The following is an 18,809-nucleotide window of genomic DNA, read 5'->3' as shown; positions in this document are numbered from 1 at the left end:
ACAAATCTAAAGGAAAATATAGTATTAAAGTTAATAACAGTAATATAATTTACATTAAAATTCTCAAGTACTATATTAAAGTAAAATTGATATATAAATGTGGAGGTGAGGGTTACAGAAGCGTAGGTAAAATTTAGAGGACGTAGCTCAAGCATGCACTCCCCTGAATCCTGTGAGTGGTTTACAAATATCCCATGAAAACTAGGGGTTAGCTACGAGAAGGCTTTGTTTCACCTTTTTCTTTTTAAATGTACTGTACAACGGTATGGCTGACGCAAACAATCGTGTAAATGATCGTGTGCCTTTAATTGAGGATGTGCTGAACTGGCACTGCTTCACATAACCTGGAGCGCAGAGGAAGTGCCGCGATGCGTAGCCTATTCCGGCTTCTGGGCCATTAAAATTGAAATAATTATTTCAGCATAAGCAAATGTAGCACTTACCTTCTACAATTTACCTGACAGGAGAGATTAGCTGGAATTGAAATGCCGATATCAGCTGTGCTGATACCGCTACTCTGCATGTTTTTATCTGCTTGGCATGGTAAGGCGGTGTTTCTCCACAGGCCCTGATCGACTGGCACATATGTGAACGCGAAGCACGACAATATTAGCTTCGATTACACCCAAGTGTTTCTGTATTATCCGGTAAACTGTTATATAGGCTACGTAGAGATCTTTTAGGGGAGAATGGGTTGGTTGTCCAAAACGTATATCTGCTACAGTTATCTGCTGAAGTTAACGTTGCCCATGCAGTTCAAAGTGGTATTTTAGAGATTTTTTTTTTAGAGATGTCACTTGGGGTTGTAGACCATCCAATTGTTAGCAAAATAGCAGATAATATTAAACTAAATAGCTTATAATTTGGTTCTATATCCCTTTGTGATTTCTTGGCATTCTCAACTGATCTAAGATTAGGCTAAATTCTTCCACATTTCCCCCTTTGTTGTGTGTTTTGGATGATGAAAACCCTCCTCATTAGATGCATTTCTCTGTAAATTTACAGACAGAATGTTTCTGTAGACTTATTAATTTATTTTGCTGCTTCCACCATGAGTTACATCATCAATAGGGATTAGATGAGCTTGTATGTTTTTGATCATGAGCAGATCCAGATTCTTTCTCGACACTTTGGTAGAGGTTAATCTTGGTTGCGGAACCTTTGTGGCTTATTGCTGTTTTTCTTTGTAAATTACAATCTGATACAATCCATCTGATTCTTGCTGCTGATGAGTGGATTGGATCTTATGGTTTCTAGATTTCTGCTGTCAAAGTCTTCTTTGAATGGTGGTTTTGTCACTAAATGTTGTTTTTGTTACCTTTTTGTTTACTCTCACAGAATTCCAAGAATTCCAGAATTTCACAGAATGTCTTAAACTTTGTTGTTTTTCTTGGCCTACCTGTTTCTTTTTTGTTGTTAGCACAACAGCAGTTTCTTTTTTCAGTATATTCCAAATTGTTGTACTTCCAAACAATGATTACTGTCTGTATGTGCATGTTTTCATTCCCCACTGGAAAATCATGATCTCAACATGTACAAATGTACAACCTCATTACAGAAACATTGCAGACTGCAGTAACTTTGTTGGTCTGTTAGCCGCAATGCACTGTGCTCACACTGTTCACTGGAGGATGAACCGCAGGCTGTGAACACAGACACACACACACAAACAAAAGTCTTCATGACCCTAGTGCTAACTCCACCAGGCCAGAGCCTTGTTTGTGCAGATTTTCCCTATTTTCTCAACTTCAAAATGTCTTGCTTCTCTTTACTAGAGAACTGGCACATCTTCATGTGTGTCTGTACTTTTTCATTCACAACCACTCTATTTTTTTACTGGTAACCAGTGACCTGAGCTTTTTATTTTCTCTTCTCCACCACAACCTCTAAACTGTCCAACAAGCAGCTCAACTCTGAGCCAGCCTTTATGGATAGAAATATTAGGTATGCTTGTATAAATGTAATGGTTAAAGATGATGTAAATTATGTGTAAAGTGCAGGCAGGGACTTCGGCAAGACTAGTATGACAGCATAACTAAAAAGGGTTAGCCAGAAGGTGACAGACAGGAAGGCAGATAAAGCATCTAACCACTCCAGTCAGCAAACCTGAGCAACTTGAGAGTGGTAAGGTGACAGCATCCAAACATCCCAGTACAACACTTTATGCCCATGAACCTTCCATATCTGCTTTTACATTTAGATACATTTTACCTATGAAAAACTATACATAGACAGCTTGACTAAGCAAATGTGTTTTAAGCCTAGACTTAAACACTGAGACTGTGTCAAAGTCCCAAACACTAATTGGAAGGCTGTTTCATAACTGCGGTGCATTGTATGAAAAACCTCTGCCCCCTGCAGTAGACTTTACTACTTGAGGTGCTACCAAGTAGCCTGCACTTTTTGATCGAAGTAAGATGGATCATAAAAAAAGGTCACTCAGATACTGCAGCACAAGGCCAGTGCTTTATAGGTCAGTAATAGCATTTTATAATCAATGCAAAATTTGACTGGGAACCAGTGCAGTGTGGATAAGATAAGAGTGATGTGTTCATATCTTCTGGTTCTTTATTTTTTGTTTATGCTCCCACTGGACCATCCAGACAGTAAGGCATTACAATAATCCAACATAGAGGTAACAAAAGAATGTACTGGTATTTTTGCATCATGTAGCAACATCATATTTCTTATCTTAGCAATATTTCTGAGATAAAAGAAGGTTACCCTAGTGATATTACCTACATGAGCTTCAAATGAAAGACTGGAGTCAATAATAATAACTCTGAAAGATTACTTCTGTCTGCATGTGGTCCTAGTTCAAGCACTTCTGTCTTGTCAGAATTAAACAGGAGGAAGTTAATAAGCATCCACTCTCTATTGTCCATTACACATTCTTCAGTCTTAATAATCTGGTGTCTCTCATCTGGTTTAGCTGAAATATATATCTTTGGGTAATTAGCATTACAGTGAAAGTTAATACCATGTTTATGAAAAATTGTGGGTAGCATATACAGTGCCTTGCAAAGGTATTCACCCCCCCTTGGTATTTTTCATGTTTTGTTACATTATAACCTGTAATTTAAATGTTTTTTTAATCTGAATTTTATGTGATGGATCTGCACAAAATAAGTTGGTGAAGTGAAATGAGAAAAATATATATGAAAAAGAATTTTTAAAAATTAAAAATCTGAAAATTGGCATGGGCATATGTATTCACCCCCTTTGTTATGAAGCCCCTAGTTCTAGTGCAACCAATTACCTTCAGAAGTCACATATTTAGTGAAATGAAGTCCACCTGTGTGCAATCTAAGTGTCACATGATCTGTCAGTATAAACACACCTTTTCTGAAAGGCCCCAGAGGCTGCAACACCACTAAGCAAGAGGCATCACACCATGAAGACCAAGGAGCTCTCCAAACAAGTCAGGGACAAAGTTGTTGAGAAGTACAAGTCAGGGTTGGGTTATAAAAAAAATATCCAAATGTTTGATGATCCCCTGGAGCACCATCAAATCCATCATCTTCAAATGGAAAGAACATGGTACCACAACAAACCTGCCAAGAGAGGGCCGCCCACCAAAACTCACAGACCGGGCAAGGAGGGCATTAATCAGAGAGGCAGCACAGAGGCCAAAGGTAACCCTGAAGGAGCTGCAGAGTTCCACAGCAGAGACTGGTGTATCTGTGCATGGGATCACAATTAGCCGTACACTCCATAGAGCTGGGCTTTATGGAAGAGTGGCCAGAAAAAAAGCCATTACTTAGTGTTAAAAATAAGAAGGCATGTTTTGAGTTTGCCAAAAAGGCATCCCCAAATGTATGGAGGAAGGTGCTCTGGTCAGATGAGACTAAAATTGAACTTTTCGGCCACCAAGGAAAATGCTATGTCTGGCACAAACCCAACACATCCCATCACCCCAAGAACACCATCCCTACAGTGAAACATGGTGGTGGCAGCATCATGCTGTGGGGATGTTTTTCAGCAGCAGGGACTGGGAAACTGATCCGAGTTGAGGGAAAGATGGATGGTGCTAAATACAGGGATATTCTTGAGCAAAACCTGTTTCAGTCTGCCTGTGATTTGAGACTGGGACGGAGGTTCACCTTCCAGCAGGACAATGACCCGAAGCATACTGCTAAAGCAACACTCGAGTGGTTTAAGGGGAAACATTTAAATGTGTTGGAATGGCCTAGTCAAAGCCCAGACCTCAATCCAATTGAGAATCTGCGGTCAGACTTGAAGATTGCTGTTCACAAGCGGAAACCATCCATCATGAAGGAGCTGGAGCAGTTTTGCCTTGAGGAATGGGCAGAAATCCCAGTGGCAAGATGTGGCAAGAGACTTTGTAGAGACTTATCCAAAGCGACTTGCAGCTGTAATTGCCGCAAAAGGTGGCTCTACAAAGTACTGACTTTAGGGGGGTGAATAGTTATGCACGCTGAAGTTTTCTGTTATTTTGTCCTATTTGTTGTTTGCTTCACAATAAAAAAAATCACATCTTCAAAGTTGTAGTCATGTTCTGTAAATGAAATGATGCAAACCTTCAAACAATCCATTTTATTTCCAGGTTGTGAGGCAACAAAACATGAAAAATGCCAAGGGGGGTGAATACTTTTGCAAGGCACTGTATAAGGAGAAAAGCAGTGGATCTTAAACAGAACATTGTGAAACACTGAATATAGCCTTAGTATGCATAGAGAAGTAACCATTTAGTCTAAGACCTGAGCCAGGAGAGGGCTGTTCCCTTAACACCACCTTTTTCTGGCCTATCAAGTAGAATAGTATGGTTAATGGTGTCAAAAGCTTCACTAAGATCAAGCAACACCAGCAAGGAGACATAACCTTGATCAGAGGCCAGTAATAGATAATTTACCACTTTAACCAGTGTTGCCTCTGTGCTATGATGAGGCCTAAGTCCTAAGTGATACATTTCATAAATGTTGCTCTTATGTGGGTATGGGTATGTGCATATGTGCTGTGCTTTAACCTTTTCCAGGATCTTGGAGATAAAGGGGAGATTGATATTGGCCTATAGACAGAAAATATTAGTAAATTTATATCAGACATATTTATATGTCTCTCGAAGGGGAGTAAATCATCCTAAACACTGATCAGAAACAGTACTCTTATTATCTGATGGATTATTTATCATTATAGTTTGGTTGTGACAGTTCTGGTTTTGAATTTTGCTTATCCTGAGTACAAGCTTGATCTTTCCCTTGTTTTTGTTTGGCAGGCTAGATTTGTATATAATCACTTGTTTTTTTGTTTGTTTGTAAATATTGATGTACTCAACATACTGTATGGGTGTGAAGGCAGTGAGGGTTATGTTGGGAGTGGGGTTTGTCTCTGTTTCTGTTGAGGGGAGTTTAGGGAAGAGAATTGTGTCTCTTTTGTGTCGTTCAGTTTCCCCAACACCATAATTTTTCTGTTTGTTATTTTGGTCTACCCTGAAGTTTTATTTTGTTGTACATATTTCACATTATATATCTCAATATCCATTGTGTGACTGCAATACAAAAAATCATGTCAAAGCTTGCTTCTCAGAGCCAACTACACTGTCCCTATTTAGGTGGTAGCACCACTATACATTGTGAGGCATGTATCCAAGTCTTATATCTCTGACATCACACTGACAAATCAGTTAACAGGAGAACTTGAAAAGGACCTTTCCATTTCACCTTCAACAGATCAAGTGGAATGATTTTTGATTATTACCTACTGTCTTGGCAAAATAGTACAAGGAGTCCCATCACCTTTTCAAGACCTCTTTAGCACATAAGAGGTAAGCTGCACATCTGAAAGGACCATGAATCAACCTGTAATGATATTGTATGAGTATGAGAATACTGCAAAATAGTCTGATTTTGAAGCTCCAGCTCTCCAGAAGTTTGAGGCCTATATGGGTAGTGTGGCATCCATTGAACATTTATCATTCTCCTGTATGATTTTGTTAGAGAATTAAGTTATGTTGTCTGAATAAATGCATTTTGGCGATCTCCCAGATCAGGACCATACTTCTAATGTGGGAGCATTACAGTACATGTCCATCAGGGAAGACCAAATCTGCTGTGTGTCAGACTTCAATAAAATATGAGGTTTTTATGCCTATGATCACTACAGAAGGAAGACTGCATGCATCTTTAAATCCTGAATCAGCCCAGCATTACCTCATGCTTCAGCAGTGTCAGGGGAGAGCAGTAAGCCTTGATCTTACTGGCACACACCCCACTGAATAGACTGAGTGTTTACTACATTAGCAGCTGTTTGCTACCAAGTAGACAAATGCATTTTAACATTCAAGTCTCTTTCATATGCCACAAGATTATCAACAAGCTAACAAAGACTCACCTACAAAATCAAAATAAAAAAGGCCTTGCGTAAAACAAGAACATCAGTGATGGAACACACAAACACTTGAGCATAATGCTGTATTTACTCTATCAAAGACTTGTTTCAGCCATTGACAGTCATCTCTTTACATCTTTACAAGGCCATCAGTACATTTCTGTTATCACAATAAGCATTCAACCTCTCCACTTCAGTAGGCAGAAATATCTGAGAGTGTATGGATATAACATTTAAAGAATGCAAATTGTGAATTATATGTGAATTATATGAGTCAGGAATGGACCCATACCCATTTTTAAAATCTTTTGCCATGCCATCTACTCGCTACAGACTCCTCAAACCTTTTTTAACTTTGCCTCTGTGGGGTCATCTGATTCTATGTCAAAAGATGACAAATACTGAAGAGTGTGTCTTTGATTGGCAGTTAACCTTTGAGGAGAAGGATACAGGTTTTTTACTTTAGAAAGTAAAGCCAGTGTCTGTTTTTATAAACCTCAATCTTGCCTTGAGTAAATGGAGTGTTGAGACTGCTTTCAATTTTTTAATAACAATTACCCTGGAAGAATTACATAACTGGTTAGAAGGAGCCCATGTGATTTACACAGAACCTAGAGCAGGGAACTAAAATTGCTTGAGGTCCAGAAAAATGAACCCTCCTTGCCAGCTGGTTTCCAAAAAATTATATACCTTAAAACATGAGGGTGATGCTGATGTGATTAGATGCCCTGAGAAAGTTGATCAGTTGAAGAAAGTTGTATCCATAACTTCTGCATACTCATCTTACAGAGTGGAATGAGCACAGAACAGAGTGGTGGATAATGCATTGATATGAGCACAGGTCTGGATTATCGTCTTTCATCCAAGTTACTGCTTCTTTTTTTTTTCCTATCATGGAGGGTGCTCTATCAGTGGTGATTGACACAACATGTTTCATTTCAGGTTGATCCCTCTTAGCGTTAACATCTCTTTACTGGCCAATTACACTGATCAGCCATAACATTATGACCACTGACAGGTGAAGTGAATAACACTGATTATCTCCTGCTCATGGCACCTGTTAGTGGGTTGGATATATTAGGCAGCAAGTGAATACTTTGTCCTCAAAGTTGATGTGTTAAGAAGGAGGAAAAATGGGCAACCGTAAGGATTTGAGCGAGTTTGACAAGGGCCAAATTGTGATGGCTAGACGACTGGATCAGAGCATCTCCAAAACTGTGGTGTTCCCGGTCTGCAGAGGTCAGGTTGCTGAAGAAGTTAATGCTGGTTCTGATAGAAAGGTGTCAGAATACACAATGCATGACGGGTCAAGGCTGTTTTGGCAGCAAAAGGGGGACCAACACAATATTAGGCTGGTGGTCATAATGTTATGCCTGATCATTGTACATGTCTTCTCTGGTGTGTGTTGTAAGTGCTGTAAAACGTAAGATGTTCTCAATGAAATCTTTTTTCTCTGCATTGTAAAATCTGGTGTACACCACAGCATTGTCATTAATATCAGTCGATTCATCAACTGCCAAAGCTATGGAAGGTGCAGTCTGAATAGCAGCATCAAGTTGTGACTGCACATCCTCTGCTAACATTTCAGCTCTTCTTCTGGCTGCTGCGACTGAAAGGGGTGTTTAATTTTTTCTCTCAGTTCATGTCTTTCATTTCCATATAAAAGTGCTTCACACGCAGCCTCCATGCACTCCTTTACTATTTCCCCATCTGTAAAGCGCTTGTTATAGATTCTCAGTGAACACTCATGCTCTCACTCAGTGAGTGAGTGAACCCGTGTAGATCGCTCAAACTGGGCTTTGAGCCATTTATTTTCCATGCCCTGCTGAGGGTAAGTTTTTTCAAAGTGTCTGTTTAGTTTCGTAATGACGTTTAATGTTTCCACTTTTGACAACCGCAACAGACTCCGAGCAAAAGAGACATACAGGGTTCGTAAAGCTTGATGCATGATAAATGCGTATTTTCCCACCCATTCATCTCGGAAATCTCGGATTTCAGCGTCAACTGTCCTTATTTTTTCATTTTATGCCATTGTTTTTCACTCACTGAAAGTTTTATCTGTTTTCACACCGCTCTCTTCACTGCACACACAACTGCACGTCTGAACGCAGTAACAATGAGTAAATACTTTACAGCATTTTTTCACACGCGCCTAAAACTTTTTCACAGTATTGATGTATTAAAATATTGAAACAAATATGAACAGAACTAAAAGTGTTATGATGTCATTAATGTCAAAATATATTATGTCTGTTAAAAATACAGTTAGGGAAAAAATTATTTGAACCCATGCTGATTTTGTAAGTTTGCCCACTAACAAAGAAATGATTTCCATGTCTATAATTTCCATGGTAGGTTTATTTGAACAGTGAGAGACAGAACAATAACAAAAAAAATCCAGAAAAATGCATTTCAGAAAAGTTATAAATTAATTTGCATTTTCATGAATGAAATAAGTATTTGATCCCTTCGCAAAATGTGCTTTAGTACTTGGTGGCAAAACCTTTGTTGGCAATCACAGAGGTCAGACATTTCTTGTAGTTAGCCACCAGGTTTGCACACATCTCAGGGGGGATTTTGTCCCACTCCTCTTTGCAGATCCTCTCCAAGTCATTAATGTTTCGTGGCTGGTGTTTGGCAACTCGAACCTTCAGCTCCCCCCACAGATTTTCTATGGGATTAAGGTCTGGAGACTAGGCCACTCTAAGACCTTAATATGCTTCTTCTTGAGCCAATCCTTTGTTGCCTTGGCCGTGTGTTTTGGATCATTGTCATGCTGGAATACCCACCCACGACCCATTTTCAATGCCCTGGCTGAGGGAAGGAGGTTCTCACCCAAGATTTGACGGTACATGGCCCCATCCATCCTCCCTTTGATGCGGTGCGGTTGTCCTGTCCCCTTGGCAGAAAAACACCCCAAAGCATAATGTTTCCACCTCCATGTTTGACGGTGGGGACGGTGTTCTTCGAGTCATAGGTAGCATTCCTCCTCCTCCAAACACGGCGAGTTGAGTTGATGCCAAAGAGCTCAATTTTGGTCTCATCTGACCACAACACTTTCACCCAGTCCTCCTCTGAATCATTCAGATGTTCAGTGGCAAACTTCAAACGGGCCTGTAGATGTGCTTTCTTGAGCAGGGGGACCTTGCGGGCACTGCAGGATTTCAGTCCTTCATGGCGTAGTGTGTTGCCAACTGTTTTTTTGGTGACTATGGTCCCAGATGCCTTGAGATCATTGACAAGTTCCTCCCGAGTAGTTCTGGGCTGATTCCTCACCGTTCTCATTATCATTGAAACTCCACGAGGTGAGATCTTGCATGGAGCTCCAGACCGAGGGAGATTGGCAGTTATTTTATGTTTCTTCCATTTGCGAATAATCGCACCAACTGTTGTCACCTTCTCACCCAGCTGCTTGGCGATGGTCTTGTAGCCCATTCCAGCCTTGTGTAGGTCCACAATCTTGTCCCTGACATCCTTGGAAAGCTCTTTGGTCTTGGCCATGGTGAAGAGTTTGGAATCTGGATTGATTGATTGCTTCTGTGGACAGGTGTCTTTTATACAGGTAACGAGCTGAGAGGGATCCCAATGTCAGCTCGGTACCTGTATAAAATACACCTGGGAGCCAGAAATCTTGCTGATTGATAGGGGATCAAATACTTATTTCATTCATGAAAATGCAAATTAATTTATAACTTTTTTGAAATGCATTTTTCTGGATTTTTTTTGTTATTGTTCAGTCTCTCACTGTTCAAATAAACCTACCATTGAAATTATAGACTTATCATTTCTTTGTTAGTGGGCAAACTTACAAAATCAGCAGGGGTTCAAATATTTTTTTCCCTAACTGTATATGTAGTTGAGTTTTATTAGGTTAGGGTTTGGATTTGACTAAGATGTTAATAATACATCCGTGTTCACCAAAACATTTCAGTATTTTTGGCTATTAGCAGTCAGAAATTACCATGCACAAAATAAATGCTCTACAAAAAACGCATTACACAGACTAATCTACAATAATATATGTATGTGTCTGCAGTTTTTTAGACTTAAGCATTGTAGACTTAAGCTACAATATTTTGCTTTGTACAGCCAATGCTAGTGAGGACTGCCTGTGGTACGTGGACAAAAATGGGACCTGGCACAATGGCTTTGCCTGCTCACCCATTACCTTCTGCTGTGGAAACTGCCACTATCGTTACTGCTGTCTGGATAGGAGCAAGATCATCACAGAAAGTGGACAGAAGCGCTGCATGCTCTTTCATCTTAGGTACTTTTTTTACTCTCTTTCTATTTCTTTCTGTCTCTCTCTTGTACACACACACATATATATATATACAGTATGTATGTGTGTGTGTATATATGTAATCAGCAGGGCAACCGTCTAAAACTTCATAGTTTACTATTTACAAAACTAGTAACCTTGAAGGCTTTATCTGTTTTACCAGAATTTCGAGCATTGGTGGACTTAAATTAATCATGAATGCCACCCCAGGTGTTAAAACATCTTAAGATAAGTTACATGTCAAGTGAGCCAATCACTTGAGTTTAGATTTGGCTCTTCTCCACATGGTGTGTGACCTGAAATTTATATTTCAAATTAGAATTAAAAAACAGCTTTCTTTAAAAACTTGTCAGTCTCTACTTGTCTCAAGAAAGGAAGGTTATTCTCTACAAGATATAGCCAAGAAATTAAGGATTTGTTTAAAAGGTGTACAGTAATACCTTGACTTACGAGTTTAATTCGTTCTGTGACCGAGCTCGTAACTCAATTTGCTCGTATATCAAATCAAATTTCTCCTTTAAAATGAATTGAAATGCTATTAATCCGTTCCAGCCCCCCAAAAACCACACCAATTTTTTTGTTACGTGTTTTTTAAATAAGAAAAATACTTTATAAATAACAAATAATGTATAAAACAATAATAATACATAATAAAAGAGAATGTAAAGAAATAAACTGGTTTTATTAAGTGTATTTACGTTGAAGATCAGACGAAGATGCTGGCAGAGGTGGGAGGAGATTGGCGGAGGAGGGTGGCGGAGTTTTTCATTTCATCACTAAACTTAACTTACTCGCTACACACTTAATGCTACAATTAATTGCTAAATTTAACTTACACACTATGATATACTTTATCGCTAAACTTAATTTCTACTTTTTTATTTATTTTTTTTTAAATTTTCACTTCACTTAATCATCTTCTTCACTGACTTTTGCCTTTTTCGCCACACTTTCTTCGCTTTCACTTGCAGGGCGTTTCAATTAAAACCTGTCCAAGGAGGTTTGTTTATTCCTCCCTTTCAAAATGTTTAGAAAATGAGTGAGGTTAGTGAAGTGTGGAGTGTGAAGTGTCGTTACACAGCGCCAACGCACGACCTGGAGAGATCACCACGTGAACTGACCGCTCGCTGGGCTACCAAGTGGCGGGTGGCGTAAGCTCGCTCGCTCGTAACTCAGATCTCGGCTTGTATCTTAAAGCAAAAAATTGCCCAAGCGACGGCTCGTATCTCGGAAAACTCGTAAGTTGAGTCACTCGTAAGTCAAGGTTTCACTGTACACTATAGTCTCCAGAGACCTGCTGCAGCTGGATCCAATTAGTACAGAAGATGCAGTGGAATTCACAATCTGCCCAAGTACTTCTGAGTGTCATCCTTGAGAAATATATACCTTACTGCTCCTGAATTGGCTGCACTGTTAAATAAAACAAGAGAGAAACCAGTGTGCAGAGACATTCTCTGCAGGAGGCACACGTCAGCTGGCCTCATGGGCAGAGTTGCCAAGAAAAAACTTTCTAGATTGGTTAATAGGAAGAAAAGATTGCAGTGGGCCAGGATGCACAAACAGTGGACTTTAGATGACTGGAAACAAGTCTGTGGACTAAACCTCAACAAGTTGGTGTGGGAGAAACTGGACTGAAGTTTCACAACCTTACCTTAGTGGCTGTTCCTCACCCAGGTTTAAGCCTCTTACCCAGCTGTTTCTGTTTCACTGTGTTTCATCCTACATATGAAACTGATGATCATTACCACCTGCTTGATATAACTGGTTAATCATACACCTGACTTTGATCCTACAAAAATCCCTGACTCCATGCAAGTGTACAAAGGGTGCAAGTATAAGAATTGATGCTGGTTTGAAGCCAAAGGGTAGTCAAACAAAGTATTGATTTAATTTTGATTTTTCTTCTGTTCACTTATTTTGTATTTTGTTGTAGGAGGGAAATAAGCAAATTGCATACAAGTAAGTTAGTAAGTATTATATTACTGTCTAATCAGTGCTCTATTTCTTAGTCCCTCCACAATAGCAGGTATTGCCTCATCCATCCTACTCTTTGTGACTGCCATTGCCACCATAGTCTGTTGCTTTATGTGCTCTTGTTGCTACCTGTATCAGCGGCACAGACAGCATGGCAGGACATCTTATGATTGTAAGTATGTTTAAATACTCCTTATACACAGCATTCCTATACATACCATTTAAATATTTTCCAGCATGGAAGTTATTTGGAACATTTTACAGAATATATGAAAGTGCCCTTTACATATTGTATACTTTCTGTTTCAATACATTTTTGTTTATTTTTTTACAGCATCCTCAAGTAATTTTTAGAAAATTGTCTTAATGTTAAAAATTATGGCTGAAGTAAATCCATCCACTTTAACACAACAGCATTATTGGTCTTGCTGAGAATGAGATTATCCGTAAAAATAAACATGCGCTTTAATTTCAGCTCAGCAGATTCCTATGTCCAGCTACCCTGTCGGGCCCGTGTATGATGTCTATGGAAAACCTACTGGAAATTTTGAGTACTCTGGTTATGCAGTGACACCTCAGTATTCTGGTATGCCTCAGCAATGTCCCAGCTTCCCTCAGGTGCCATACCCCACATGTCTTCCTTCCAATGCAAGGCCCAGTCAAGGAGGTATTAGACAAAATTGAAAACTGAATATGAATACATTATTTAGAATGAACAGATAATTTGTTCTAGACAGACACAAATAAACATTGCAAACTATAAAAAGAAGCAAACTATAGACTTCTTTTGCCACAGTAGCCTGACTGTGTAATTGCTGTTGTGCAAACATGATCAGATTTTGCCTAACTCATCTTTTGTGTTTGCATATTTCAGCGCCTCCACCATATTCTGCTTCTTAGCCACAGAGCACAAGCCATATAGAGATCCTCCAGGAAGGAGAGTATAAATAAATTTGTTGCATGTGTCCCTGCTCTTGAGAAATCCTCAGAATAATGTACAACACTACAAACATATCTATTGTATTTATAATCTTTGGATCGAAGCCTGAGTGGCCTGGATTTGCCTGTTATTTTTTGCCTGAAGTGTAGAGATGCAGTTACTGACTGGTGAAACAGTTTCCTCTAAAACACTCAACTAATTTTTAATATGTCAGGAAGTTTGCAAAAGAATTAACAGCTCCTGGTTTTGGTTTCCAGCCTTGATGTCTTAATAAGTGTTACCTTATGTGTATTACTTAAAAAATGTGTGCTTATTTTTTAATAATAACGAGGTATAAATTGACAAGGTGTGCAGGCTTTTCCTGCAATTACTGTCCATATTAATTAACCTAATCTACCCATTTTGCTCTTGAATTTTAAATTGAACTTAGCAGGTTTGTATTACTATATTAAACATTCTTGCCAGAATATACTATACATTACATAAAATATAAGAACTTATAGTTCTAAGAACTTTTGGTTTTAATGGTGTTCTCTTTAGAGTTTTACAGTAGTGTATATGTTGCTTCAATTAGTTTTAGCTGCAGTAGTTAGGTACTAAGATTAAACATATTGGTAAACAATGTTTATAATGCTAAATGAGATGCAAATTGGTGGTGGACTTGATATGGACTGAAAAGAAGTTGTTTTTGAAAACCAGGAACTTTTGTGAAAATATTTGTAAAATGTGTTAAGCTAAACCAACCATGCATTTGCAGTACCTCTTGAATTAAACTTCTGTGGTACAATGTGGGTAAAAAAAAAATCTAGCAGTGGCTGTGTATTTTTTAAGTTTCTTTTACTTTAAAGCTATTGTCAACATGATTACAAGATAACCAGAGGTGCTTTGTTTGTCCTTTGTTGTCCATTAATTTTGTTGTTAACTGTACCATATATTATAGATGGATCATGCAAAAAACAATTAGAATAAGGGTATAGGGTGTCTCACATTGTATTGACATTGCTATCTCTTAGAAAAAGTATACAACCTCACAACAGCCTGCTGAAAAATGCTAATATGCTAGTGAAAATTGAATAATGTACATTGTGAGGGAAACCAGCACAGTATGTAATATTTTAATGAAAGAAGAATAACTCCTGGAATGATACATAGCTTTATTTAGGTCATAAATTCAGATGAGAGAGATCTTAAAAAAAAAAAAAAAAAAAAAAAACCTAAAATACTGAAATGTAAGTATAACATAACTGAAATTTTACAATAAAATATTTGGTCTTTTACCTCTCCCTTTTATCCTTATTTGATCATTCTCAATTATATTGCATTTTTATGTTACTATATTATGTTGTATAGCCTGCAAAATAATAATGATACAAACTGCAAAGGCATGTTTGTAGAGTTGTCCAGCACAATTTTAAGTAAAGTATTAGTATGTTTTATGAAAGAGAATAATTTACATCTTAACATAAAATATATGTTTCTTAGGAGTGTAAATATGATGCTACACAAAATCCGTTTGTCCAGTATCAGCATGGGACAAAATAAACATCCAAACAGATGTTATTTATCAGTCATATAAAACACATAAGCAATGAAAATATTATGACTACATTAAGATTATACATTATGACTGCAATTAAAAAAAATGGAGCAGTTGCAGACAAGTTTCCTAGAAAGAACACACATGAGCACACTGAACCCCTGATTAGAAGGCAGGCAAAGAAAGCCCAACAATTAAAGATTCAGAATGATACACTTTACCTGATTCACTGAAAAGAAAAGGAGTCACTCGTTACTGGGTTAAATTTACTATTAATTTGCATGAGCTCACAAAACTAGAAAAAATAAGTATGCAATGCAAAGTGTGGATATGCAAATCAAAAACATGACTATACATATTGGTTCAAGAAAACTGGTTTATTTTAGGCTGTTCTGGGTGGGTTGCTATCTATCTATCTATGTCTGTCTGTCTTGTCTGTCTGTCTGTCTGTCTGTTTATCTATTCATTCAATATAAAACGGAGTTACAAAATTACTGCAATGTACACATGTAATATATCCAAACGTTCGGCACAATGAACTGTGTTAAGTGTATTGTGGTGACATGCAGATCAATGGCCACAATAAGTAGAATCACTACACTTTTGCAACTTGGACATGTGACATATCTAACCGCTCAGCACAATGAGGAGAGCTTTGTGACAGAATTTTAATGACATCACATGACATCACGCATGCACAATTAACTGGAATTACAAAAATTTCCACATATGCCATATCAAAACACTCAGCACCAGAGGCAGCCGGGCAATAGGGGGAGCTGGGGCACTGCCCCCTTAAAGGCAACTTTCCATTGTGTGTGTGTGTGTGTGTGTGTGTGTGTGTGTGTGTGTGTTTAATGATTACCTTCGTTACTTCATTACTGATTTACTTATAATAAACCCACATTGAACTCAGTTTCACTAATTCACACTGATAGTACGTTTATTGCATGCTTTAACAGTTGACTTTAACAGTAACATTTTCAATATTTTATCTTAGCAGTAATGTTACATAATCACCTGATAAATGGCTATTTACAGTCCTGCATTATTAACAGTTTGATTTTAAGTTTGTTTGCACCACCCCACCCCACCCCACCCATTTTCCTCGGGGTTGTGTGCTCAGCCCATTGCTGTTCACTCTGCTGACTCACGACTGCAGCAATGCACAACTCAAACCATATCACCAAGTTCACCGATGACCTTGATGGGTCTCATCAACAAAGATGAGTCAGCATACAGAGAGGAGGTGCAACAGCTAGCAACCTGGTGTAGAGCCAAAAACCTGTCTCTGAACATTGACAAAACTAAAGAGGTGGTTGTTGACTTTAGGAGAACACAGAGTGGCCATTCTCCACTGTACATTGACCGATCCTCTGTGGAGATTGTCAAGATCACCAAATTCCTTGGTAGACATCTGATGGAGAACTTCACCTGGTCACTCAACGCCAGCTCTATCAGTAAGAAAGCCCAACAGCGTCTCAACTTCCTACGAAGGTTAGGGAAGCCCATCTCCCTCCCCGCATCCTGAGCAGCTGCATCAATGCCTGCTTTGGGAATTTCTCAATTTCTTATCTCAGATCGCAAGGCCCTGCAGCGAATAGTGATGACAGCTGAAGTGAGAAGATCATTGGAGTCTCTCTCCCCTCTTTCCTGGACATTTACACCATACGCTGTATCTGCAAAGCCAAAAGCATTGTGGATAATCCCTCACACACCCTCTTCATCTTCCTGCTATCTAGAAAGAAGTGGCGAAGCATTTGGACACTCACAACCAGACTGTATAAGAGTTTCCTTGTTAACAGTTCTCCTATTTTGCACATTGCCCTGTATAACATGCATATGTACAGTATGTATACTGGTCAGTGTTATTTTGTGTATTTGTCCTGTACTTTTTTGATTTGTATTGATTGTTGTCATTTTGTCTTGAACTGTTTGCAGTAGGTTGCACTTTATGTGGCTAGTACAACTTACTTTCAGTCCTTAGCTCTGTGTTGTTATGTAGCTCTATGTTTTATGTAGCACCAGGGTCCTGGAGAAACGTTGATTCATTTCATTGTGTACTGCGTCAGCTATATATGCTTAAAATGACAATAAAAGTTAATTCACTTGACTTGACTAATAAAGAAATAAATATAGATGAATTAAAAAAAAAATTTAAAAGAAATAAAAAGAAATCCCTGTCAACTCACATACAAGTGTTTCTGTAATAGATAAATAAATGACCAGACCATCACCCCCACTATACCAAACATGATATTAGCACTCAGCCATTCCGAGAAAGTTATGTTAGTCTTAGACAGCTGGAAAAAAGGGGGCCCCATATTTCCCCAAATGCATTAGGAGAACCCATTAATGAAAGTCTAATCTTCTCCACTTTGACAAAAAATAGTATATGTCTAATCTTTTGAGAAAGAGAGGGAGGTTTTGTTGTTTTCCAATTGATCAATATTATTCTTCTAGCAAGTAGAATAGCAAAGGCCAGGGCTTCCTTTTTGATCATAGAAAGGGAAGACGAAGGGGAAAAGACCACAAACAATGCAATAAGAAAGTTTAGTTCTATTTTTCCCCCAGTCAATTCTGACAAGGTGTCAAAGACTCCCATCCAAAAGCCAAAGCATGTGTAAGAGATCTGCAAGAGTTCTGTAAGTGCTCCAAAACCTCTGACCAATCTTCTGATATTTCCTGCCCCAGATCCCTCCTCCCATTGGGCCTTCATGGAATTTAGGGGATCTAAATACTAAAGTACTACTGAGTTATTTTGAGTTGCTGCAATGAAATTTCAGCAAAATGGACTAGCCTTCTGCATCATTTTTTCACTTTGATTTTCAGCCCTCTGTAGGTTCATAATTTTTATTTTCATCAAACGATGTGGCATCCTTTCATTCCTAACACATTACCCAATCCATATCAGTATTTTATTTGAGCAGTATATTTATATGTGGATTGGGTAGTTGCATATATTCAATCTAGCTGAGATATTTGTTCTGTTCTCTAGAAGGAATGTTGACATGTTGATGAAATTCTTGTAGAACTGAACACAGTTTACACTGATTAAAGTCCCCAGCTATAATAAAAACAGTCTGGATCTGTGGTCCTATGCGTGCTGATAGTATCGTGAATAACATCAAGTGCCGTCTGTGTATCGGCTTGTGGTTGAATGTAAACAGCTGTGATAAAAATAGCACTTCTATTCTCTCTGCAGGTAGAAAGGTTGGCATTTCAGCATCAGTAGTTCTATATCGGGTGAGCAGTATTTATGCATAACTTGGGCCCATAGTATTCTAACCTTAGCTTGAACATTGGATAATTTAATATCCTGGTCATTAGCCACATGTTCAAGGTGTGTAAGGGTGGCACCATGTGAAACTATTTTGCTCTCAAATGGTTCTAGAGCTGCTGTTATCTCTCTTTAAACAACCTCCGAGATGATGGAGTCAAATTTACTGAAATTGTTTAAACACAGTTCATCCATCATTTGCTTCATACTCAACAACAAACTCTCATTAGCATCTAGCGCTAGCTGTTGCAGGGATTCAGGCCTGAGAGATAGCCAAGACTTACTGCGGCCTGCTTTAGAGACATCAGATTTCCCTCGACCCATCACCATATATTACCCTCAAGTGAAAAAAAGTTGAGAACTGTATACAGCTTCAATATTAAAACTCGGTAATAAGAAGACATTGCAAAATAACATGAATAAAAATTTAAAAAGTCATATTTCTGCA

General features: G+C 38.5%; 1 protein-coding gene across 1 annotated transcript; it reads left to right on the top strand.

The window, feature by feature from the left end:
• The first annotated feature begins 330 nt into the window (after positions 1-330).
• On the top strand, positions 331-18,158 carry shisa4 (shisa family member 4). The gene is made up of 5 exons (XM_058373124.1): positions 331-543; positions 10,438-10,615; positions 12,640-12,776; positions 13,080-13,271; positions 13,479-18,158. Exons 1-5 carry the CDS (start codon positions 486-488, stop codon positions 13,502-13,504), a joined length of 591 nt encoding a protein of 196 aa, XP_058229107.1. The 5' UTR covers positions 331-485; the 3' UTR covers positions 13,505-18,158.
• The last annotated feature ends 651 nt before the right edge of the window (positions 18,159-18,809 follow it).

This window comes from Hemibagrus wyckioides, linkage group LG21, assembly GCF_019097595.1.
Source record: "Hemibagrus wyckioides isolate EC202008001 linkage group LG21, SWU_Hwy_1.0, whole genome shotgun sequence".
In the NCBI taxonomy this organism is placed as follows: Eukaryota; Metazoa; Chordata; class Actinopteri; order Siluriformes; family Bagridae; genus Hemibagrus; species Hemibagrus wyckioides.
The sequence above is the reverse complement of the archived record's forward strand: the minus strand, read 5'-3'. Positions and strand labels throughout refer to the sequence as shown.